This window comes from Echinops telfairi, unplaced genomic scaffold (genome assembly GCF_000313985.2).
Source record: "Echinops telfairi isolate 266 unplaced genomic scaffold, ASM31398v2 ScPeMD7_5868;HRSCAF=6743_0, whole genome shotgun sequence".
NCBI lineage: Eukaryota > Metazoa > Chordata > Mammalia > Afrosoricida > Tenrecidae > Echinops > Echinops telfairi.
In genome coordinates, this window is record NW_022109767.1 from 13,052,834 (window position 1) to 13,078,284 (window position 25,451).

A 25,451-nucleotide genomic window follows, 5' to 3' on the forward strand; every position below is an offset into this window, starting at 1 on the left:
GGGGGGGGTGATTGACAATGCTGTACTTCTTTGCTTATATGAGGCTTGCTTTCCTGCCTGTAGCTCTTTGTGTGTGTGATTTGGGGGGTTTTGTTTTGTTTTTTTCTTTTTTGGAGAGGGGTGTGTTCTGTTTGGTTGCTGATTGGCTTCTGGCTGCTATTGATGTAATGGATATTATAGGGTTGTCATTCTGTCATATTACAACTGCCAACGTAAACCTGAGCCATGTAAACCCCATGGACAAGCAGATGGATTCTGGGCTCCTCCTTAACTCTAACCCAAATTCAAGAAAACTTAGTTCTGATAACTTGGCTCTGCTTGATACTCACCTTCATGAAAGGATCACTGAAGAAAAGGGTGCTATAGCAAAGTGTGGTGATGAAAGTAGATGGTGTACAGCTATAATTGAAATAGAGACTGCATCTAAATGAGGAGTCAACTATGTCCCCATGAAAGAAGCTCACCAGTTTGTGTGATCCAAAGATGACAATCACAAACTTCAAATATTGTAAATGGAGAAGTATCAGAACGAAATTTATGAACACCAAATTTGTAGATGGCTACAGAGGGCAGTGGGAGCCCAAAACCTATCTGAGGAGAATCTGTTCAGTCTGAGCCATTGGCAGATCTGCTCTAGCCACAGGCGAGTCTCTAACAGCCTTGCTCTCAGGCAGAGACCCTGGTAATCCTGAATACACTTAATCGAACTCGACACCTGGCCAGATGACCTCCCTGTAGCCAACCTGAGTTGGTTCTGTGTGCAAGTATCTTTTGTTTCACGACAAATTTCTTTTTTGGCTTTTGGAATGTTAATGGGGGTCTTTTCATTCTTACTCATTATTTGTATTTTGGTCCTTATATTTTTATTGTTTTATCCTTAATACTTATTTTGAATTTGGTTTTTATTGCTTCTGTTGGGTTTCCCAGTTTGTGACCTTCAGGAGGAGTGGATGCATGGTGATAATAACTGATACAGGGGTTGATAGGGGATGCAGGGGTGGAGAGTGGGTGATAGGAGGGAATTGGGATTTCAGGAGTGGGAGGGGGCAGGGAGTCCTAGAACTGTCTGTAGTTGCACAACTCATTTCCAAGGTCACGGGTGAGAGGGAAGTGGCTTATCCCTCAGAGAACATCGCTGTTTACATGGATTATAATGTGACTGGGGCCCTTGACTTCTGCAGCCAGCTAATCGTGGCTTCAAACTCTGAGATATTAAATATTATTAAGTTTTGTAAATGTGTTTGTTTGGGGAAATCCAGTCAACCTCCCCCTGCACCTGATGCTAGTGAAAGCATTTTCCACTCACCATTTTCACAGTACTCTCCTGTCCTCGCTCACCATACTTTGTTGTCAAAGCTGGTTACTGCTTGCTTTCCTTACTAGCTCAAGGTTTTAACTGCTCCCAAGACCTCCAAGCACAATGCCTGGCAGAGGACGTATGCAATAAACGTGTCCTAAATTAAAAGCAAACTGTTTTCCATGATACATATCCAAATGCCTGGTATTTTTTTCCTTCTGATTTTAATTTGTTGCCAATTTAGTTCACATAGAATACACTGTGCTCCTATTTATTAAATTAAATATCTGCTTGAAGTAGCATATTACAAATTAGGTTTAGTTAAATTTCAATTTCCTGTGATCATTATATAAGTTGCTCTTTGCTGCATGTTAGCTTGGTTCAGTAGTTAGCAATTAACATGAATACTTAATGACCACTTTCCTATTCAGATATATTAGTAATGATACTTACGGCATAAAGTGCTTTAGGGTTAATTATAAATGTTAATAATTTGTCTACCCTTCTTACTGATGGTGCATTTTTACACCGGAGAATATGATGGAATCTGTGTAGGCAGAAGGCTGATCTGGAAAGCTCAGCAATCAACATTATTAACCCATCAGTTCCCGCCAATCCCTCAAAGCGTGTCTGCCACCGTGGGGCGAACAAGAGAAATGTGGGTGAATGGAGACAGCAGTCAGTGAACAATATGAAAATCATAATAATTTATAATCTATCAAGGGGTCACCAGGGTGCAAGGTGATGGAAGGAAAAAAGAGGGGCTGATACCAAGGGCTCAAATAGAAAGTAAATGATTAGAAAATGATTATGGCAACATATGTACAAATATGCTTGCTACAATTGATGTATGACATGTTATGATTTGTAAGAGCCCCCGATAAAATTATTTACAAAAAAAAAAAAAGATCTTTTCTCTACTTATCATGATGTTACCGATTGGTCCAGTTTTGAAGATTTTGGTTTTTTCTTTATATTTAAAGAATACTGAAGGCTGCGAACCTTGATCTTCATCAGCAAATGTTTTAAGTACTCTTCACTTTCAGCAAGCAAGGTTGTAGCATTTGCATATTGAAGGCTCTTCATAAGCCTTCCTCCAAGCCTGATGTCACATTCTTCTTCATATAAGCTTCATATAAACTTCATATAAACGTCTTTGATTGTTTGCTCAGCACATAGGTTAAATAAGTATGATGTGAGGATTCAACCGTGACACATGCCTTGACTGATTTGAAACCATGCAGTATTTCCTTATTCTTTTCACAAAACTGCCTCTTGATTCATGTACAGGTTCTGCATGATCAGGAATTCCAGAATTAAGTATTCTGGAATTCCCACTCTTCAAAAGGCTATCCCCAGTTTGTTAAGATTTGCACTGTTATGATTTGCACTGTTGAATGCCTTGGCATAATCAGTAACCATCTGCTTTCAGCCTAGAGCCATCTGTCATCAGTCATGATATCCTTTATTCCACATCCTCGTCTGAATCCAGCCTGAACCTCTGTCAGCTTCCTGTCAGCGTACTGCTGCATCTATTATTGAATGATCTTCAGCATAATTTTACTCTTCTGTAATTGAAACTGTTCCATAGTTTGAGCACTCTGTTAGATCACCTTTCTTTGGAATGGGTACAAATATGGACCTCTTCTGGCCAATTGACCAAGTTGCTGTCTTAGAAGTTTAGTGGCATAAGAGAGTGAGTGCTTCCAGTGCTTCCTCAGCTTGTTGAAATGCTGCAGTTGGCCTTCCATCGATTCCCGGAGCCTTGTTTTTGGCTAATGCCTTCAGTGCAGCTTGAACGTGTTCCTTCACTGTTCTTGGTTCTTGATCATATGCTTGGTCATAGCCCCTTGGAATGACTAAATGTAAAAAAAATCTTGTTGGTACAGTAATTTGGTGTATTCTTTCCATCTTCTCCGTCATCATTTAGTGTTTTGCCCATAGAACTTTCAGTATTGCAACTCGAGACTGAATCTTTCTTCAATTATTTCAGTTTATGACGTGCTGAGAGTAGCCTTCCTTTTTGTTTTCAAACTCGAGGTCTTTGCACATTTCGTTACAATATTTCACTTTGTCATCTCAAGCTGACCATGAATTTTTTCTGTTCACTTATTTGACTTTGTCATTTCTTACATTAGCTACTCTCTGATTAAGAGCAAGTTTCAGAGTCTCTTCTGAGACCCAATTTTATCTTTCCTTTTTTCCTGTCTTTTTAATTACCTTTTGCTTTCCTTATGAGCTGTGTTTTTTTATGTCATGCCACAGCTTATTGGGTCTTCTGTCACAGTTTCAGTGTGTCAGATATACCTTTGACATAGTCTCCAAGTTCAGGTGGGCTGTACTTAAGGTCTTATTTTAGCTCTTGTGAACTTGTTTTCCTACATCTCAACTCTAACCTGAACTTACACATGAGCTCATATGTAGCTTGGTGGCCTGTTCCACCCTCATCCCCGGCTTCTTTTTGGTTGCTGATACTGAGCTTTTCCATAAGCTCTTCCTACGGATGTAGTCAATTTGATTTCTATGTATTCCATCTGGAGATTTTTGTGTGTATAATTTACTTTCGTGTTGTTAAAAAAAGTATCTGAAATGAAGTCTTTGGTCTTGAAAAGTTCTATCATGTGATCTCTAACTTGGTTTCTGTCACCAAGGTCATATTTTCCTGCTATGGCTCCTTCCACCCTCTTTCCAACTTTTGCATACCAATTGCCAATAGTTATCCACTTGTCTTGATTGCATGTTTTATCAACTTCAGACTAAAGACAGTTGTAAAATCCTTCAGTCTCATTATCATTAGCTTTAGTGATCTGATTGGTACATAAATTTGAATAATAAGTGGATTAATTGGATTCCATTTAATGCAAATAGATATGCTATCACTGGAAGCATTGTACTTCAAGATAGACCTTGAAATGTATTTTTAACAATGAATTTGACTTCCATCCTCTTTAATTTGTCATTTTTGTTATTGTAAACTGCATGAATTTCTAATTAAAAATGGCCATTACCAGTCAATATCAGCTCACTTGTGCCTAGAATGTTGATACTTTGGGGTACAATTTCATTTTGGAAAACTTCCAATTTTCCAAGATTCATACTTTGTGCATTCCAAGTTCCAATTATTAATACATACTCACAGCTGTATGTTCTCATAGTGAGCCATGCCCCATTAGAAAATGAAGTTCCCAAAGGGATTATTAATCCCGAAGGCTGTGCTCCATGTCCTATGGTCCACTGCTCTTTGAGAAGGCATCTCTTCCTCATCTCCTTTGAGCGCCTGCTGACCAGAAGAGCCCACGTTCTAGCACCGTCTGTTCTGGTAGCGTTCTTTAAGTGATATTACTTAGTCTGTTCTGTTAATAATATCTTTAAGTGATATTACTTCAGAAAATAGCAAAGGATGATCAGTGTTGATGATGATGAATTGTGGATTGAGTGCAGCAAAGTAATACAAAGAGGTTATCTGCATGAGTTAGCCTCAAGGAACACATCTGAGATTAGAAGAAGGAGGCAGTCGGTGGGGTTGAATAAGTAAGTTTCCAAGTACAAAACTTAATGACTCTAACATCTAGTGGGGTGTTTTTTTTTTAGATTTTGAAATTCTTTAGAAAATATTCTTGCATTAAATGGAATGCGAATTAAAAGTGAAAGTATTTATGACTCTTCCCTGTGTACCTTAATGCCTACAGCATAGTAGTTATTGTTAATTATGAAGGTGTAAGAAATGCTGAGTCCTGCACCAAATTTTGAGTGCCTTTCAGTCTACAACATTCATATTCAGGCACAATATGGACCCCATGACAACCCTATGCCAATCACCACAAGACACTGCAAGGCCCTGTGCCATCCTCACAATTGTTCCTAAGCCTGAGCCCACTGATGTGCTACTGTGTCAACTCATCTTTTGAAAAGCCTTCTTTTATTGCTGAGCTTCCACTTTACCAAATATGATATCCTTCCCCAGAGAATGGTCCCTCTTGTCCAAAGTGTATACGACAAAGTATTTCCATCCTTGCCTCTAAGGAGCTCCAATTCACACCAGTCTGCCTTTTAGCAGTTCGTGGTATATTCAGTATTCTTCTTCAGCACCACAATTAGAATGCATATATTCTTCTGTCATCTTCCTTACTCAATGTCCAACTTTCCAATGCATAGGATACAGTACAGAATATCATGGCTTGGGTGAAGTGCGCCTTGGTTGTCAACACAATATCCTTGCTCTTCAGTATTCTAAAGAGGTTGTGTGCAGCAGATTTACCTAATATAATACATGTTTTGATCTCCTGATGGCTGTTTCCATGAGCATTGGTTGTGGAGCCAAGCAAAACAAAATCCTTGACAACTTCAAACTTCTCCATTTTCATGACGCTACCCATTGGGTCTGTTGTGAGGATAGTGGTCATCCTTACGTTGAGTTGTAATCCATACTGAAGGATGCAATCATTGATCTTGGTCAGCAAGTGCCTCAATTCCTCCTCACTTTGAGAAAGCAAGATTGTGTCATGGGCACACTGCAGGTTGTTAATAAACCTTCCTTCAATCCCGATGCCTCATTCTTCTTCATCTAATCCATCTTCTTGGATGATTTACTCAACATACAGATTGAACAATTTGGTGAGAGGATGCAACCCTGACACACACCTTTCCTGATTTTAAACCATGCAGTAGTCCTTTGTTCTGTTTGCACAACTGCCTCTTGATCCATGTCTAAGTTCTGAATGAGCACAATGAAGTGTTCTGGCATTCTCATTCTTTCCAAGATTATCCACGCAGTCAAATGCCTTTGCATAGTCAATGAAACATAGTCACTGTGAAGATCATAGGTGTTTCCCACCTCAATTTGGAGACCACCTCATGAACACATTTGATGCATTGAGCACTAATGACAGAAAACCTGATGAGCTATAGGAGGACTTCAAGAGCATCATTCACGATGAAAGCAAAGGGCCATTCAAAAGATAGGAAAGAAAGAAGTGGGTATCAGAAGAGACTCTGACACTTGATCTTACTTGTAGAGTAACTAGGACACATGGGGAAAGGGATGGCATCCAGGAGCTGAATAGAAAATTTCAAAGAGCAGGTCAAGAAAACAAAGTCAAATACAATAACAAATGTGCGAGGACCTAGAATTTGAAACCCAAAAAGTAAGAACATGCTCAGCATATCTGAAACTGAAATAATTCAAGAAAAAATTCAAACCTCAAGTTGCAATTTTGAGAGATTTTATAAGGAAAATATTGAATGATGCAAAAAGAATCAAGAAATGATAGAAAAAATACACAGCCACTGTACTAAGAGAGAGAGCGAGAGAGAGAACTAATGTGCATGCTTTCATTTCAGAAGGTAGCATATGAACAGAACCACTGCACTGAATGCCTTAGCCAAAAACAAGGATGCACTAATCGATGGAATACTCATTGCAGTGTTTCAGAAAGCTGAAGAAGCACTGGAAGCACTGGTCTATTCCAGGAAATTTGGAAGACAACTACTTGGAGAAATGACTGGAAGATCTCCGCATTTGTGCCTGTTCCAAAGGAAAGTTACCAAACAAACCACTCAACCTATGTGACAATATTACTGGTACCCCACACAAGTAAAATAACAAGATCATCTAATGATGATTGTCGCAGTACATTGACATGAAGCTGCCAGAAGTTCTGGCTGGTTTCAGAAGAAGAACATGCAATAATGGATATCACTGTTGATGTCAGATGGATCTTGGCTCCAAGCAGAAAATACCAGAAAGATGTTTACTTGTGTTTCTTGAACTGACAGCATAGGATCCAGCATTATAGTAACACCCAAATCCGACCGTACAACAAGCGGACAGACTAATGTACCATATGGTAGGGACTCAATAAATATTTGTGACCCAGCTATCATAACTGGCATAATAACAAAAACTCACAACAACTGAAATTAAGCTATACTCTTTCATCTCAGAAACTGATTGGAAAATAAAATGTTGATTTTCTTTCACAACCTGGATTAGATGCTGATGATTTCATACTTTTGCGGGCCATTGTTTTATACTCTTTATTTTTGCATTGCTTCAACATTTTCTTACAAGGACTGAAGTGATTTAAAAAAATATATTTCAAGATTTATATATAGATGACAAACTTACAAGTAGAACAGCTATTTATACTTGTGATATGTATATAGTCTGGGTCATTCTGTATAATTTCCCTCCTTGCCGTTAGATAAAGACAGTCATTTTCATTTTTACAGTTTAAGAAATGTCATTACAAACTAATGTACTCATTAGATACTGGGTACAGGTAATGCAGAAATGTTTACTTTGTGCACAGTGCACATCGGTTGATATACAGATTTGATTATTTTTAATCAATTTATTGGGGCTGATACAATTCATCACAATAAATAGATCAATTGTATAAAACACATCTATACATTTGTTGCCCTCATTATTCCCAAAATTCGCTTGCCTCTTGGGTTCCCGGAATCAGCTCATTTTCCTTTTTTCCCCCTCCCCTTCCCTTCCTCCTCCCCTCTCCCCCATGCACCCTTATTAAATAAATAAGAATTTTTCTTAAAATCTCTAGCTGTGTTTAAGTGGTAGGCACTATTTGTTCATTTCTCCTTCACCATTTCCTCTTACCTGAAATAAATTAGCCACTCATGTTCATTTATTCATTTTACTAATAAAGCAATCCCATGATCTTAGATTTAATTTTTATGAAAAGTTTCTCTTTTTTTTCTTTATCAGTTCTACATTTACATGGTCAGATCCATTAACTTGAGTAATTTTTATTTAGATTAACAGCTCATCGATCTGTTAGTACAACCTTTCTTTATGGTACTTTTCTTAGTGCTACACATGATGCTATTTTGAATTTCTGAAATGTTATAAACCGCCAGATTGCTAATTACTTCAGATGCTGTGAAAAATAATTACTCCACATTATTTTGATATTTAATTGACAGTGTAAGGCATTTAGCTAAAGACCTGCAGTAAACTATTTCTAATTACGGAGGGTGGTGGGGCGTTAAAGTAGGCTGTAAAACTTTACAAGGGAAAGAACGTTTTCTCCATTACATTAAAAGTCATAGTTGAAAGAGAAAAACAAATGAAAATGCCCGTAAATGGAAAGCTCTGAAAATTCTAGAGAGAGCTGTGATATAGTTCTACATATGACATATAAAGTATTTTATTATTATTATTATTATAATTTCTGAATCCATTGTACTAATAATGGATGTCACATACAAAATTTACTATACCTGCACTAAAAATGCTCCTCCTTCAGTGGGCAGAACTTTATGAGGGAGATAAACATACCCCTGCCAGAATGAGAAATCTTTGACACTGGTCTTCAATTTGTTACCCATCGACATGAATGTAGTGGAAAGGCTATGCCACACTGTAGATGCTATTGAAATATGCAGATATATCAGGAACTAAGTCTATCCTTGACTCCCAGTGTTGGTAACTGATCTTAGAAAATAACATTTGGGACTTGACACTGAACCCTAAACTTAGAACAACAAAACACCTCAATGCAAGGACACGCCATTGTCTAGAAACACAACAAATGGGACACCAAGGATGCTAGCATTTTTGAAGAGCTTTTGATGTTTTTGTTTGTGTTCTGTGGTGGCTTTAGGATATTATTCATAACCAGCATAGTCTTTTTCCCTCCCAAAGACCTGGTCAAATGATCTTCAATGATATTTTTATGTAATTGTTGGTTTAATTAGTTATGTGTATTTTCCATAACAGACAAGTAGTGTAATTGACCTATTTCAGGGAATTTAAATTATTTTCAGAATCTCAGAAATTGAAGTGGGATAAGAGGAAGGAGAAAATGCTGGGCTGGTGTGAAGCAATAGCCCGTAACCCTCACCGATTCCCAAGCAACACACGGACACCTGAGATTGCAGGGGACTCGGCGGATGGCTCCCAAACCCCCACATTGGTGAGTGAAAAGTATTTTACCTCAAAAGAAATTGTCTGGAAATCAGTGCTAAATATATGGGCAGGGAATGGATTTTTAAGATGAAATTATTTGTGTTTATAACAATATTTGATTTGCATTTTCATGGTGCTTTTCATACATACCCAGTTTAATTAATGTTGCAAGACAGACATGAAGCACCTTAATATCATATAAATTAAAGTTTGATTCGAGTTAAAGAACTAGTCCTTATTTCTGTTGCATTTGGACATCATTCTTTAATTAGTTCATGACCTGAAAGGAGGCTTTTTTAAATTGGCGAAGCAATAAAATTTATTCGTTTTATTAAATCCTGAACTTGTACTAGGGGATCTTTAATAATCCGTGTGATGGAATGGGAAATACATTTGTGAAACATGATCTACAGCCTACCCAAATGCATAATGGTCTCAAAGAAAAACACTTCTGTGGTTTGAATTGTGAGCTGAAATAGCCATTTTGTTTTTAACTTTTTATTGTGATTTGATGAAGGTATATGAAATAATTTGGTTTTCCATTCAATAATTCATAAATCTTTTCCTTTGTGCCACTCATTGCAATGGAACAGCTCCCTTCGCGTGTCCTTGTTGTGTCCACCATTTATATTAGTCCTTCTTTCCTATCACTGGGTGCCCTGTGCCTTCAGATGGTTGATCATTCAACGAAGTGCATGTATACCAGGTATTATCGTTCACCTTATAAGCTGGTTTATTGTTTGATTGCAAATTGAGTCACAAGGATTGCTTAAAGGGCACCCTGGTGGTGAGTGGGTTACGAACCGCATTGTAAGACATGAGATCAGCAGTTTGAAGCCATCAGCTCTTCTGCAGAAAAAGATGAGAATTTTTGTACTCCTGTAAGATGTACAGCCTTGGAAACCCACAGTGTTCCTCCCTGTCCTTTCGTCACTGCGAGCCAGAATCTGCAGTGAGTTTGGCTTGAGTCGAAGAGCCGGACTGGCAGGGCTCTACCAGTAGGCCTGTTTTGTTTTTTGTTTTTTCTTGCACAGCTTTGTTAGATGGTGTGTTCACATTCTATCCAGGACCTCCTGTCGTAGCCCCTTTCGAATCGGTCAGCATTGGTAGTGCACATTGTCTAGTTCTTCTCTCTTGGGACGTAGATGCTGGGGTTTCCATGCTCTCTATAGTCTTTTGAACTAATTATTTACATGAATCTTTGATTTCCTTCACTCACCTCTGTCCTGAATGCAGATATACCAGTAGTTGAATATCAAGCTTTGGAAAGTCGAATAGCTATTTACCAAAGTAAGATATGGAGCACTGATTGACATTTTGGACAATGTTAAGCCCACTGGTCTTATTGTTCTCTTTGATACTATGGTGCTGAGCACCGAGACATGGCCACACGTGCCTTCCTGGTTTTTTGGTTATAGCTATGTAGCTTTCATAACTTGCCCTCTGTGCTCTACTACAACTCAACTACAACGTTAGATGTACTTGCAGGGGTTATAAACACATCTGTATAATTATGCTCTATCAAGCCTACATATATCCATATGTATAGTACTATTTGCCTTCCCACTAGTGTTGAGCTTGCATGTCTGTTTTGTTCAGTGATCGTTGCTATTACCTTCGTTGCCGACTTGTGTATTAGTGTTTCCCTCAGTTGACTTTAGCTCTGTGCTTCTTCCAGTGTCTCCTTCCTTTACCGTAATCACTTTGTGCTGACCTTCCCCTACTGTGTATTGGGTTCCCCTTTATCTAAGTTAATATGTGTCGACCCTCCAGTTAGTTATCTGTTTTCCTCTATCCTCCCATTCCTGCCGACCATAAACTATATTTCTTTATGTGTATAAAGCTTTTCTTGACCTTTTATGGCACCGTGTTTGTCCTTTTGTGATTGATTAATTTCATTCAGCATAATGTTCTGTACATTCATCTGCTATGAGGTGATTTATTATAATTCTATAACTTTATACAGTATTTTTGTGTGTTTGCACTATAGCTTGCTTATGACCACATTATACATTGTTTCCATCATTCTTGATCTTTTCTGATTACATTATTTGTCTTTTTTTGTTAATGTATACTTGTTGGTTTCTATAAAGTTTGGAGATTATTCCTAGTATCTTAGGTCATTGTCAAAAAAACTTTCCTTGTCTTTAGGTTCTCGTTTTAATCTTTTGATAAAGTCTCAGTGCATATGCATATTTAATTGTAGGAGGTCTGTGATAGGTCTGTTTATTGTGCCAACCTGGCCAATGAGCACATGCAGGACTAATTGAAGGGCAGAGAGAGAAATGGCTGGGCCAGCCTCGCTTTTCTGGTCTCTTGGTCTTTGATGATTGGACCCGTGTGCAGCTGCTTTAGCTGGTTCTCTGCCTCTACCTGGGAGCTACACTATCCATGGGACACCTAACCCATGGACTGTGTTGTGGTAGTTTGAGTTATAGACCTGCTTCACCACACTACTGGAGTATACATCGCTTGAGGTGTGGACTGTTCGACCTTGTCATCTGTTTGACTGTTGGTGACCTGCCCTGCTGTTTGCTGCCTGTGGCCGGATTGCCTGAATTGCTCTACATAGGACTCAGCTGTCTGCTTCCTTGACTTGCACCTGACAGCCCTCAAGATTTGAAGTACTGCCAATGGATTAGCTGTCTCACAGAAGTGAGTTGCACTGAGCCATTTGTACTGCTCTATAGGCTAATTAGCTGTTTATTTCTTATGATATATCTATAATCATAAGTGTCCTGGTTTTGTTTCTCTAGGGAACCCTGTCTAACATTATTGGTACCAGGAGTGGTTCTAGAGAAACAAGATCATAAATATGGGCTTCTTAAATTGGCTTTCCAGCCCGATTAGGCTTAATAGCACTGATAATGCTATATTTACCTGTAAAGGCATGTATAAGTCTGCTACTCTTACTAATTCATGGTGTGAAGTAGCAAAGCTAATATCCACAGTATCACCACCAATATATGAAGTGCTGGTGAGAGGAAAGACTCTGGGTGATCGTATGTTTGATATTTTACAGCAGTTTCGTAAGGATGACAAATATAGGGAAGCTGGTTGGCTGGTCCTCCTTACAATAGAAAATGTGATCAAGGAAAGCGATCATCTCAGAACCTCAGAAACATATCTCAAGTCCCAAATCACAGACCTGACAGCTTCTGCCTGTGCTACCAAGGAGAGCGTTCTCTCCTCCAGTAATAGAGCTGACATTGCTGAGAACCAGGTCCAGAGTCTCGTTATGCAAGTGACTGAATTACAATGTTGACTGAATTGCAGATCGAGAGCCAGGTCTGATACTAAAGTAAGGCCACTGATAGGAAAACGTTGGGACACTGAAACATGGGATGGGAACTATGGGCTGATGATCCAGAAGATGAGGATATTGAGCCCCTAGAAACGATTGAGTCACCCCAGTCAATAGATCCACCTCTCCCAGCTGAGGAGATTAATCCACTATCAGGAACACAACCCACACCAGAGCAGATTAACCAAACTGTTCAAGCTGAAATACCAGGTGAGGCTGCATCTGTAGCACTGCCTGATGCTGTACAAGATATTGCTGAGAGTGCCCAGGAAACACCCTCACCACCCATTATTTCCTCTAGACCTGTAACTAAATTAAGTCTCAGACAGCTCCTACAGGTGAGGCTGAGATGATTACTCATGAAGAAGTGCATGATACTCATAAAGATCTGCTCAAGTTTTCTAATATGTACAAGCAGAAGCCTGAGGAATATCCCTGGGGATGGTTACTAAGGGTGTGGGATACTGGTGCATGGAATGTAACATTAGACCAATCTGAGTTTCTGGATAGGGGACCCCTAAGCACAGATTCTTCTTTCAATGTCTCAGTGAGAGAGGCTAAGAGAGGATCTAATTCCTTATTTGGTTTGTTCACTGAAGCATGGACTGCCAGATGACCTAGATTAGACCAACTTGAAGTACCTGACCTATCTTGGTACACTGTAGAGGAAGGCATCCAAAAGCTTGGAAAAATTGGTATGTAGGAATCGATCTATCAGGATATTCCCATAGACCCAAAAGGTGGTGACCTGAGGATATACCCTTCACCACAACCCTAAGGAACAAGTTTGTGAAGTGGGCCCAGCATCTCTGAAGACTCCTGTGATTGCTATTTTATGTGTATCAGGATTAACAGTGGGCACTGCCCTAAGTGAACTCAGACATTTGCCTACAGTGGGGCTGATTGGGCCCCATAGTGGTAGAGGACAGGTGTCAGCACTGAATCAACAGAGACAGGGTGGACGTGGTTGGCATAAGAGAAAGGAAGATTTCTGTAGTAAGCAAAGCAACCTGTCTTGTGTGGACTTATGACATTGGCTACTTAGCCACGGTGTCCCTAGGAATGAAATAGATGGGAAACCTACTAAATATTTACGTGATCTATACAGGCAGAAGAATGGTAGATCAAGTGATCGATAGACAGTCACAATCAGTCAAATCCCAGACCTGAGCCAGTTTACAGACCCACAACCCCTTGAATGAGGGGGAGGCCGGGTCCCTTTGAAGGAGGACCCTGCTACATCAGCGAAGGTCTATACTGCTATACTTATAAGGCTATACTTCTGGCCTTCCCCAAAGGGACCTGTGGCCTTTCACAAGAGTGACTGTTCATTGGGGGAAAGGAAATAATCAAACTTTTCGGGGATTACTGGACACTGGCTCTGAACTGACACTAGTTCCAGGAGACTCAAAGTGTTTCGAAGGCCCGCCAGTCAGAGTAGGGGCATATGGAGGTCAAGTTATCAATGGAGTTTTAGCTCAGGTACACCTCACCGTGGGTCCAGTGTGCCCCTTAACACATCGTGTCGTTATTTCCCCAGTTCCAGAATGCATCATTGGAATAGATATACTTAGTCACTGGCAGAACCCCATATTGGATCCCTGAAATGTGGAATCAGGGCTATTATGGTAAGAAAGGCCAAGTGGACACCATTAGAACTGCCATTGCCTAGGAAAATAGTAAACCAAAAGCAATACTGCATTCCTGGAGGGATTGCAGAGATCAATGCCACCATCAAAGACTTGAAAGATGCAGGGGTGGTGATTCCCATTAGGGAATTACCATCCCATGAAGGGGTGGTAAATCCCATTTAACTCACCTATTTGGCCTGTAAACAAAACAGATGGATCCTGGAGAATGACAGAGAATTATTGTAAACTAAACCAATTGCAGCTGCTGTTGCAGATGTGAATTCATTGCTTGAGCAAATTAATGCTTCTCTTGGTGCTTGGTATGCAGCTGTTGATCTGACCAATGCCTTCTTCTCAATACCAGTCTCAAAGGACCACGAGAAGCAGTTGGCCTTCAGCTGGCAAGGGTAACAATACACTTTCACAACTCTCCCCCAGAGGTACATCAGTTCTTCTGCCCTGTGCCATAATTTAGACCAAGAGGAACTTGATCAACTGTCTATTCCACAAAATGTCACACGAGTCCATTATATTGATGGCATTATGCTGATTGGACCCACTAAGGAGGATGCATCAAAGACTGGATTCATTAGTACATCTGCATACAAGAGGTTGGGAAATTAACCCAATGAAGATTCAGGTACCCTCCACCTCAATAAAACTTTTAGGAGTCCAGTGATGTGAGGCATGTGGAGACGTTCCCACTGAAGTGAAGAATAAGCTACTGCATCTGATGCTAGAGGTGTCAGCTGTGGGTAGAGATGCCGTGTGGAGTCTTTGGCAGACCCCTATTGGTGAATCACAGCGTAGAACGTTGGGAGTTTGGATTAAAGTCCTGCCATCCTCTGCAGACAGCGGAACCCCCTTTGAAAAACAGCTGTTGCCTGTTACTGGGCCTTGGTGGAGACTGAACGTCCCACCATAGGCCAGCAAGTCACCATGAGGACTGAGCTGCCCATCATGAACTGGTTATTATCTAACCCACAGAATCATAAAGTTAGACGTGCACAGCAACACTCCATTGTTAAATGGAAATGGTATATACAAGATCAGGCCAAAGCAGGACTGAAGGTACAAGTAAGCTGCATGAAGAAGTGGCCCGAATGTCCGTAGTCTCCATGCCTGTTACAGTATCTTCCTTCTCCCAGTCTGTACTTATGGCCTCCTGGGGAGTTCCTTATGATAATTTAACTGAAGAGCAGAAAAGTGATGTTTGGTTTACGGATGGCCCTGCACAATATGCAGGTGCCACTCGTAAGTGGACAGCTGCAGTTCTACAGCCCTTTTCTGGAATCTCCCTAAAAGACAGTGGTGAAGGGAAATCTTCCCAATGGGCACATGAACAAAGTGGACATGGTAGCAGTGATGGAGGTTACGCATGGGCACAGCAACATGGACTTCCGCTCACCAAGGCTGACTTAGCCACTGCCACTGCTGAGTGTGCCATCGGCCAGCAGCAGAAACCAACATTAAGTCCAAGATATGGAATCATTCCTCGGGGAGATCAACTGGCAACCTGGTGGCAGGTTGATTACATAGGACCACTTCCATCATGGAGGGGACAGCGTTATGTTCTTACTGGAATAGACACCTACTCTGGATATGGATTTGCCTTCCCTGCATGTGATGCTTCTACCAAAACTACTATTCGTGGACTTATAGAATGCCTCACCCGCCAGCATGGCATCCCACATAGCATTGCTTCAGATCAAGGAACTCACTTCACAGCAAATGCAGTGCGGCGATGGGCCCATGCCCATGGAATCCACTGGTCGTATCATGTTCCTCATCATCCTGAAGCTGCTGGCTTGATAGAACAATGGAATGGGCTCCTAAAGACACAATTACGTACCAGCTATGTGACAACAACTTTCGGGGATGGGGCAATGTTCTCCAGGAAGCTGTATATGCTCTAAAGCAGTGGCCAATAGATGGTGCTTTGTCTCCAATAGCCAGAATTCATGGGTCCAGGAACCAATGGGTGGAAGCTGGAGTGGCACCACTCACTATTATTCCTAGTGATCCACTTGCAGCATTTTTGCTTCCTGTCACAGCAACCCTATTTGCTTCAGACCTGGAGGTCCTGGTCCTGAAGGAAGGAACTCTCCCACCCGGAAACAGCACGGATTCCACTGAACTGGCAGCTGAGAATGCCCCCTGGCCACTTTGGGCTTCTCATGCCTTTGGATCAGCAGGTCAGGAAGGTGTCACTGTACTGAGTGGTGTGATTGATCCTGATTACCAAGGAGAAATTGGACTGGTAAAGAAGAATTGGAGGTAAAGAAGAATATGTCTGGAATTCAGGAGATCCCATGGGCCGACTCTTAGTGCTACCATGCCCTGTGATTAAAGTAAATGGTAAGTTATAGCAACCAAATCCTGACAGGGTGTCTAATGACCCAGATCGCTCAGGAATGAAGGTCTGGGTCACCCCACCAAGCAAAAAAGCACAGCCAGCTGAGGTGCTTGCCGAGGGCAAAGGTACACAGAGTGGGTAGTAGAAGAAGGTAGTTCTACCTTCTAGTTTGTCATCTAGTTTGTCTTCTGCTCGTTTTAGATTTCTGTTACGTTTGACAGTGTGCTTATGATATGTAATCAGGGCTCTCACTATGCTCCTGATTTTATTGATGATTGCCATGGCTAGATTTCATGTCAGTTTGATAGACCTCTTTGGAAATGGGACTGGAGGCTGACCCTGGGAGCTGTTGGCACCGTGCCATTGCCATGTTCTTGCAGATCTTGGAGCCACACAACCCTGCACTCCCCTCCCTGTCGTCTCCCAGATTCCTGCTTCACTTTCCTGGCTCATCCACTGGCAGCTGCATGAGTCTGAAGGCCTCCGGCTAGCATCTGGGTCATGGACTTGAGTTGGGCCAAGCTAAACTGCTTTCTTGGTATAAAATTATTTCTTGATAGAAAATTATTCCTCATACATATGTGAGTGTCACCAGTTTTGTTTCTGTAGAAAACTCCGCCTACCACTGCACTCTTTATGGTGTTAGGTATTACATTTAGGTGTTTGATCCTTCCCTATTTCCCCACAGGGTGATAGATAAGGATCTTGTTTTACTTTCTGCAAATGGATATTTCGTTTTTCTAAAACCATTGCTAGATGAAGTTGTTTCTCTATTAAATGAGTTTCAACCCTTTATCAGGGATCCAAACCAAATCCAAACCCACTTGGATCAAGCCAGCTCATAGGAATTCTATGTAGAGGCTCCAAAGCTGTAAATATTTATTGGAGCGGTAGCCTCATTTTTCTTTTATGGAGCCAGTGGTGGGTTTGAACTGTAACTGTGTGGTTAGCACTCCATGGCTTACCTAACAGGATCACCTGGGCTCCTGTAGCCAAGATAAAACATCTGTAAAGAGACGCATTCTCATATTGTGTGTCTGACCTTTAACTAACCACAGGCTCTTAACTGTCATTGCTGTACAGTAGGCTTTGAGACGAGAATTTTAAGCCTCCTACTTTGCTTTTCCTTAATAGTGTTTTCCTTATGCACATCTCTTTCAATTCCATACAAAGCTAGTGCCTTATTTGAAAATTCCTATTTAAAAATGACGGAATCTAGATCAGAATTACATATTATATCTATAAATTGTGTGGGGTTTATTGACATTTTGCAATGTTAAGTCTTCCTATCCATGAGTATGGCATTTATTCCACTTATATTTCATTTTTTATTTATTATAGTAATTTTTTTAAGGTTTTGTTTTTAATAGGTCTTTTGTGTCTCTGGTTAGATTTATTTCCAAGTACTTTATGTTTTGGTTGGCTATTGTAAATGTATTGTTTTCCTGATTTTCTTTTTCAGAATTCCCTGTGCTAATATAAAGGAATCTGCATGATAATTTTATTTCATATTTGTGCCCTGGATTTTTGTTAAATATTTCTATTAAACCCAGTTTTCTTGTCAAGCTCTCGAATTTTCTATATACAGGATCACACCATCAGAAAATGGAGATAGTTTAAATTTGCTTTGCCAAATTAGATGCCTAACAACACCCCCCACCCTCCCCTCCTTTTCTTGACATACTCCTCTGTCTTGGGATTCAAATACAACATGTAGTAGGTGTGGTGATAATAGCTATCCTTGTCTTATCCCTGTTCACTTGGGTAACGGTTTTCAACGTCTGTTTGTTGGGAATAACGTTGTCCAATCAGTTTTAGATATATTTTGTTAATTATGTTGAAAAGTTTCCTTTCTACTCCTAGTTTGCTGAGCACTATTATCAACAATAGGTGTTGGATATTTGTCAAATGTCTTTTCTGCATGGATTGGCATGATTATGTATTTCTTTACTTTCACTTTCTGTATTTTCTGTGGTGCATTGCATTGATTGTTTCTTCAGTATTGAACTGTTCCTGAATACCTAACCTGAGTCTTGCTTGGTCATAATGCATTATTGTTTTAGGAGTTGATTGGCTAAGGTTTGTTGAACGGTTTCTTTCTGTACATGACATACAGTTGTCATGTACAATTTTTTATATAGTGTGCCTTTGCCTAGTTTTATTATTAGAGCAGTGCTTGCTTCATTAATGAGTTCAGGGGTATCCTATACTGTTCTGTTCTTGAACAGATTGAGAATCTGTGTCAGCCCTTCTCTAAATGTTTGGTAGAATTCACCAGTGAAGCTTTTTAAACCAGGACTTTTTGTTGAGATGGTGTGTGTGTGTGTGTGTGTGTGTGTGTGTGAGACATTTTCAATTTCTTCTTTTGTGATATGTTTGTGCAAATTTTCTATGTAATTGTTAGTTTGATTAAATAGTGTTTTTCTAGAAATATGCCAATTTTTTAGATGTTTTAACTTTGTTGGAGTAAAGTTCTATAAACTTTAGTATAAAAAGATTGAGTCAATGGTATAAACAATAGTCGGAACTATGCTTGTACTATTTATCAATTCTATGAAAATCATTATACCTCTGATGTGATGCTATATTTTTATTCTCTCGGGTTTGTTCCTTAAGTAAACAGACATAATGTAATGGGAAAAGTGCCAACCCCCAGAGGGTGATCTGCTCTCATTCGTTTCAGCTGTGTGTTATGCCCCAAATTCCTATGAGGTACTCAGTTCCTGCAAGTGCTCAAACATCTAAGATTACTGTCAGAACGATGGCTGTGAGTTCCGCAGAAGTGTAAAGGGGATTTTCAAAGATGATCATAGTTTGCTCAGAGAAAGACTTTGTCTAACTGTACCTAATATACCAAACACAAGGACTATTGTCTAACTGGCCTACCTGTACAGGAATGAGTTCCTACTCCTAAAATGGAAAGATGGTTCAGGATAAATCACACAACTGATGATGCTCAGATAAAAGTGAAGAATATTTCATGCGAGGATGCCATTCAAGAAGCAATATGGAAATAACTGAAATCACAGTTTTATTGTTTCTTTGCCAGATGTTATATTTTTCACTAACATTTTAAAACTCATAGCATAATCTAGTTTTGTGTACCCCTTTTATGTCCTTACTTCAGTACTAACTGTAGGAAATAATGGACAACCTTTGGGTATATAATTTTTATACTTAAAATGGTCATTAGGACAATAAACTGGGTGTTTCTTGAATCAGACCTCTGGCAGAAAGCGCCATCTTGCCCCCTCAAAGTGGCTAGTGGTTTCAGACTGCTAACCCACTATGCCACCCTGGCTTCATAATACTCATTTATGACCTTTTAAAATGTTCAATTGGATTTGTTGTGGTATTACCTATTTCAGTTTTTATTCCTGATCTTCATTTTCTCATTCTTTTCCTCTGCTAAATTTTCCAGGGGATTTTTAAAATTTATTAATGCTTTCAAAGAGCCAGTTTTCAGTCTTCTTGATTCTTTCTGTTATATCTTTTATTTATTTTTGCTCTAATATTTACTGTTTATTTTCTCTGGCAACTGTAGGCTTATTTTTCTTCTGTTTACAAAATGGGTGCATAAGCAAATGTGGTGAAAAGAGCAGATGGTACCCAGCTATAAAGAGATATAGCATCTGGGGTCTTAAAGGCTAGAAGTAACACAAGCAGCCATCCATCAGGGAAGCAACAAAGCCCACATGGAAGAAGCACACCAGCCTCTATGATAATTATGTATCAACAGGATCAGGTATCAAGAGATCCTAAACAAATAATTATATTGATGTGAATGAGAGGGTTTAGAGTGAGACCCAAAGTCCATCTGTAGACAATTGGATTTCCCCCCACAGAAGGGTCATAAGGAAGGGATGATTCAACCAAGGTGCAGTATAGCACTGATGAAACACACATCATTCCTCTAGTTCCTGAATGCTTCCTCCCCGCCCCTCCCCATCATGACCCCAGTTCTACCTTACAAATCTGGCTAGACTGGAGAACACACATTGATACAGATAAGAGCTCTCAACACATGGAATTCAGGACAGAGAAACTCCTCAGATACAGTAGTGGGAGTAGTGATATCATGAGATTAGAGGGATGACCGGGAGAAAGAGGAACCTACCACAAGGTTGGATATACAGCTCTCCCAAAGGGGACGAATAACAGAAATGTGGGTGAAGGGAGGCAACAGACAGTGTAAGGTATGAAATAATACTAGCAATATATAATTATCAAGGAGCCACCAGGGTGGGAAGGTGGGGAAGGGAGGGGTCAAAAGAGGAGCTTATACCTAGGGCTCAAGTAGAAAATGTTTTGAAAATGATGATGACAACATATGTACAAATATGCTTAATACATGTTATAAGAGCTGTAAGAGCCCCCCCAATACAATGATTTTAGACAGACAGATAGATGATAGGTAGATAGATAGATAGATAGATAGATAGATAGATAGATAGATAGACAGACAGGCTATGTGGAAGCCCTGATAAATAGATTTATTCACTCAGACATCAGTATGGAGATATCTTTCCTTAAACTATATATATGTGTGTGTATGTATGTATATGTACATGTATATGTATATATATACACACACACATATATATATATATGTATGTTGCTAAAACTTTATACATGTGACATTTTAGTATTAGCATCCACAGTTAGTTCTGGCTCATCCTGACAGTGTGCCCAACAGAACTAAACACTGCCCTGCCCTGTGCCCTCCTCACAATTTGTGTTGTTTGGGCCCCCCTTGCAGCCACAGTGTCAATCATCTTATTGATGGCCATCCTCTTGTTCACTGCTTATCTCTCCTGATAACATGTCCAAAGTACATGAGAAGAAGCTTCGCCATTCTTATTTCTACGGAGCCTTCTGGCTGTGCTTTAAATTCTTCTGCCAGTCCATGGTACTTTCACCAATGCCAAAGTCAAATGCGTTTATTATTCTGTAAACTTCCTTATGCAGTGCCCAACTTCCACATGCATAGGAGGGGATGAAGAATGCCAGGCTTTGGGTCGGCACCCTTAGTCTCAAAGTGACATTTTTCTCTTCAGCACGTTAAAGAACTATTGTGCAGCAGATTCATGTGTCGTTTGATCTCTGGACGGCATTTCCCATGAGCACTGATTATGGATCCAAAGAAGACAAAATCCTTGACAATGTCAATCTTCGCTCGTTTATCGTCATGTCTGTTGACCCGGCTGTGAGCGTCTTTGTCTTCTTTCCGTTGAGTCAGGATCCATACTGAAGGTGGCAGTCCTTGACCTTCATCAGTCAATGCTTCAAATCTTCCTCCTCCACAAGCAAGAGTGTGTTATCTACATATCCCAAATTTTAATAAACCGTACTTCTATGATGCCATGCCAACTTTTGAAGCTTTTGCATGCCAGCCATATCAGATGATGGCGATGTTGATGATACCAATGATGACTGTGCCAGCTGTTTTCTTAATCATTTTATAGATATTCCCAGCTTTTAATCCTTATGTGAGGTAGCAATGCTTATTTATTTATTTCCTTTTATTGGGGTCTCTTCCAACTCTTATCACAATCCATACATCAATCGTAGCAAGCACATTTGTACATATGTTGCTTTTATCATTTTCAAAATATTTGCTTTCTGTTTGAGCCCTTGGTATCAGCTCCTCTTTTCTCCCTCCCCCACCCTCCCACCCTCATGGACCCCTGATAAATTATAAATTGTTATTTATAGCTTACCCCACCCACTGACTTCCCTCGTCCACATTATTGTGGTTTGTACCCCTGGGGAGTGAAGGAATTATATGCTATTGTAGTCAGTTCTCCATTTCTACCCCTCCCCCCTCCCCCATGACGTTCTCCCTACCTTCATGGTATTCTCTATTCCCATTGCTGTTCCTGAAGAGTTTATCTCTCCTGGATTCCATGTGTTGAGAGCTTTTTTCTGTACAGCCGGATTTGTAAGGCAGAACTGGGGTCTTTTGATTGTGGGGAGGAGGAAGCATTAAAAATCTAGAGGAATGCTGTTTGTTCCTTCGGTGCTGTGCTGCACCCTGGCTGTCTCATTCTTTCCTTGTGACCCTTCTTGTGAGGGAGTGTCCAATTAGCGAAAGATGGGCTTTGGGTCTCTACTCCGACCCCCATTCTTTACATCGATATATTTGTTTGTTTGGGTCTTCTGATGCCTAATACCTTATCCTGTCAATACCTTGTGATCACACAGGCTGGTGTGCTTCTTCCATGTGGGCTTTGTTGCTTCCCTGGTAGATGGCCACTTGTTTAGTTTCAAGCCTTTAAGACCCCAGACACTCTATCTTTTAATAGCTTGGCACTATCAGCTTACTTCACCACATTTGCTTATGCACCCATTTTGACTTCAGCAATTTGTGGAAAAGTTGAGCATCACAGAATGCCAGGTTATTAGAACAAAGTGTTTTTGCATTGAGGGAGGACTTGAGTAGAGACCCAATGCCCGTCTGCTACCTTAATGCTTAACAGTTAAATATATGTACATACACCTACATCCCTATCATTACATATTAATGGATTTTCATATGTGCATGCCTAAATTTATGCCTCTATAAACGCCTTTTGCCTCCTAGTTCTTTATTTTTCACTTTCCTCCCGTCCCATTATCATGTTCAACCTTCATTCAACTCTTAGTACTTTCTCTCAGCTATAGTGCACTTGATCAAACCCCATCAGGCATTCTGTACTGTCCTCGCCATGGATTTTAGATCTCTTATTGTTCCCTTGTCCCTGGGTTTGTTGGCTTCCCCCTCCCTTTCTTCCACCTCCTCCTCTCCCATGTCCCACCAGAGCCCTCAGCCGCATTGTTTTCTCCTCAGGATTGGTTATCCTACCTATCCTATGTGGATAGACATCATAAAAAGGCAAAGAAAAGAGGGGAAAAATCCACCACAACACACCAAAAAACCCAACCCTATACATAATTTCAGGTCTCTGTGCTGACCCTTCTGAATGTTTTCCAGTCTGGTCTGGGAAGTGCCACGCCCTGCCCACCCGTTCGGAGGTCCATTTTTGGGATTCCTCAGGTACTTCATTGCTTTGCTCCCCGTGTTGTTCTGCTGCACTCCCTTGGTCTTTCACTCTAGTGGGTGGGGGTGGTGGGGAGGTCCATACCGGTCACAATTCCTTTGTCTTGCCGGTGCTATCCCCTGTAGCCCTGTGGGTCAGTGAGGGGGCATCATGTCTCATGGTGAGGCCAGCCCCATGATGTTCTCTGTGCATTGGCTGCTCTGAGCAGGAATATCCTGGAGGCTTGGTGGGCCAGGCTACGGTTCTCTCTAGATAGATGGATGGATGGATGGATGGATGATAGAAGATAATAGATTAAATATAGCTAGAGATAGGAAGAACTTTTTTTCCCCTCTTAGTTTGCTCCCGTGTGGTCTGGGCAAACCCGCCATTCTCCCCAGGCTGTATCTTCAGTGGTGTCCTCTGTCGTGCATTCTTCTGGGGAGGGGGTCGACGTAGGCGGGACAGGGGCCGGCCCGCAGACCTTTCTGTTAGTTCACTGCGTCATGCCGGTCTGCTGCCCTTGGGGCTTGGAGCACTGGTTGAGGTCTGGTCCCTTTCTCGCTTTCCTGTGGAGATGTGAACAGTACCCTTCCCTCTGTGAGGTGGTGCCCTGTTTCATTATGTTCATTTCATGGACTCGAAATTGAGGCAGAGAGACTGAGGACCTACCCAGTGTTTGAAATGGGGAATGCTTGTCTAAAGAGGCAGAGGAGAAGTCAAGAGCAGAGGTGTGAAATATTACAGAGGCGGGATTGAGTCATGGTTTTAAATGTTGAGTACAGAGTTGATGCTCTGAAATATAACGTCCCACCTAATTTACAATAAAACATAAGTAAATGAACCTACCCAATGAGACACAGTTAATGCTGGGGAAGCTGGGATTTCAATAATCAAAGGATATTAAATCCTGAGATCAACTCAGTAGTGTGTATTTTGTAGTGTCTGTTTTGTGATGGGTGAAAGAATAAAAGCAGTAATTGAGACAATTACAGAGACTATAAATGATATATGTATACACAATGGCCTGGCATCACTCCAAATGAGCCATTTTCTTTTCCTTATGATGCCAGGTTTGTTTGTGTCTGTTACATTGTTCTGTGTTGTGCATTCATTGACAAATAAATGGGGCAAGTATTCTGCAGTTGTTCACTGCTGCGTTATAACTGATTTAATGAAAAGAATACCCTTCCCAGAAAAGAAAGCAATATGCAAAGCCTGCTTTTCTATTCAGAACATAACTTTTCATGTAAGCTCTTTCGAAATCATTAAGAACCTAAGGTTTGAGAATGTCTACCCTCTCCATTATAACTTAAGTTGTGAGAAGATATAAATGGTGGGGTAAGTCCTGCCCCCCTATATGGCACATAAGCTACCTTTATATAAATTTACTGTAACACAATTTTACTTGTTCAAATCATTGTATTGCCAGTACATTTAATCTGTCCGCTGAATCAAATCAAGGATCCAGTATTAAATTTAAAAATAATTCATAAGAATAAAAACTTCAGGTGAAAGGTTTTAATGTGGATTATTGTTGAGAAATCTATGAAAGTCAAAACAATACTATTTAAATAATTGTCACTTTAGCTGGTCAGAAATGAATATTCAGAAAATTACTCTCCTATACTCAATGGTAGTTTTCTGAGGGTAAATAGAATGCAGTATAGTGGATCACAATATGTTCCTTTATGTATTTGATACAGGTGATGGTCCTCTTTCAAATGTGTACATATCTTCTCAGGGATGTTTTCCCAGCCTCTATACACATTGATCCTACATGAGGCACATGTTACTGTAGAAAAGACTAAGGACGATAAGAAATCTCTAAACGATTATAATACATATATGTATACAGATATATGTATTATTGCTATATTTATATCAGGATATCATAATAAAATGATTTAT

The 25,451-nt window shown here is 40.3% G+C and overlaps 1 protein-coding gene across 1 annotated transcript in view; it reads left to right on the top strand.

The window, feature by feature from the left end:
* The first annotated feature begins 9,092 nt into the window (after positions 1-9,092).
* Positions 9,093-25,451, top strand: part of MARCHF1 (membrane associated ring-CH-type finger 1) — a 431,151-nt gene continuing 414,792 nt past the window's right edge. Inside the window, 1 exon segment of the mRNA XM_045295763.1 lies at positions 9,093-9,237. Within this exon segment, the coding sequence (XP_045151698.1) occupies positions 9,127-9,237 (111 nt within the window). The 5' untranslated portion in view covers positions 9,093-9,126.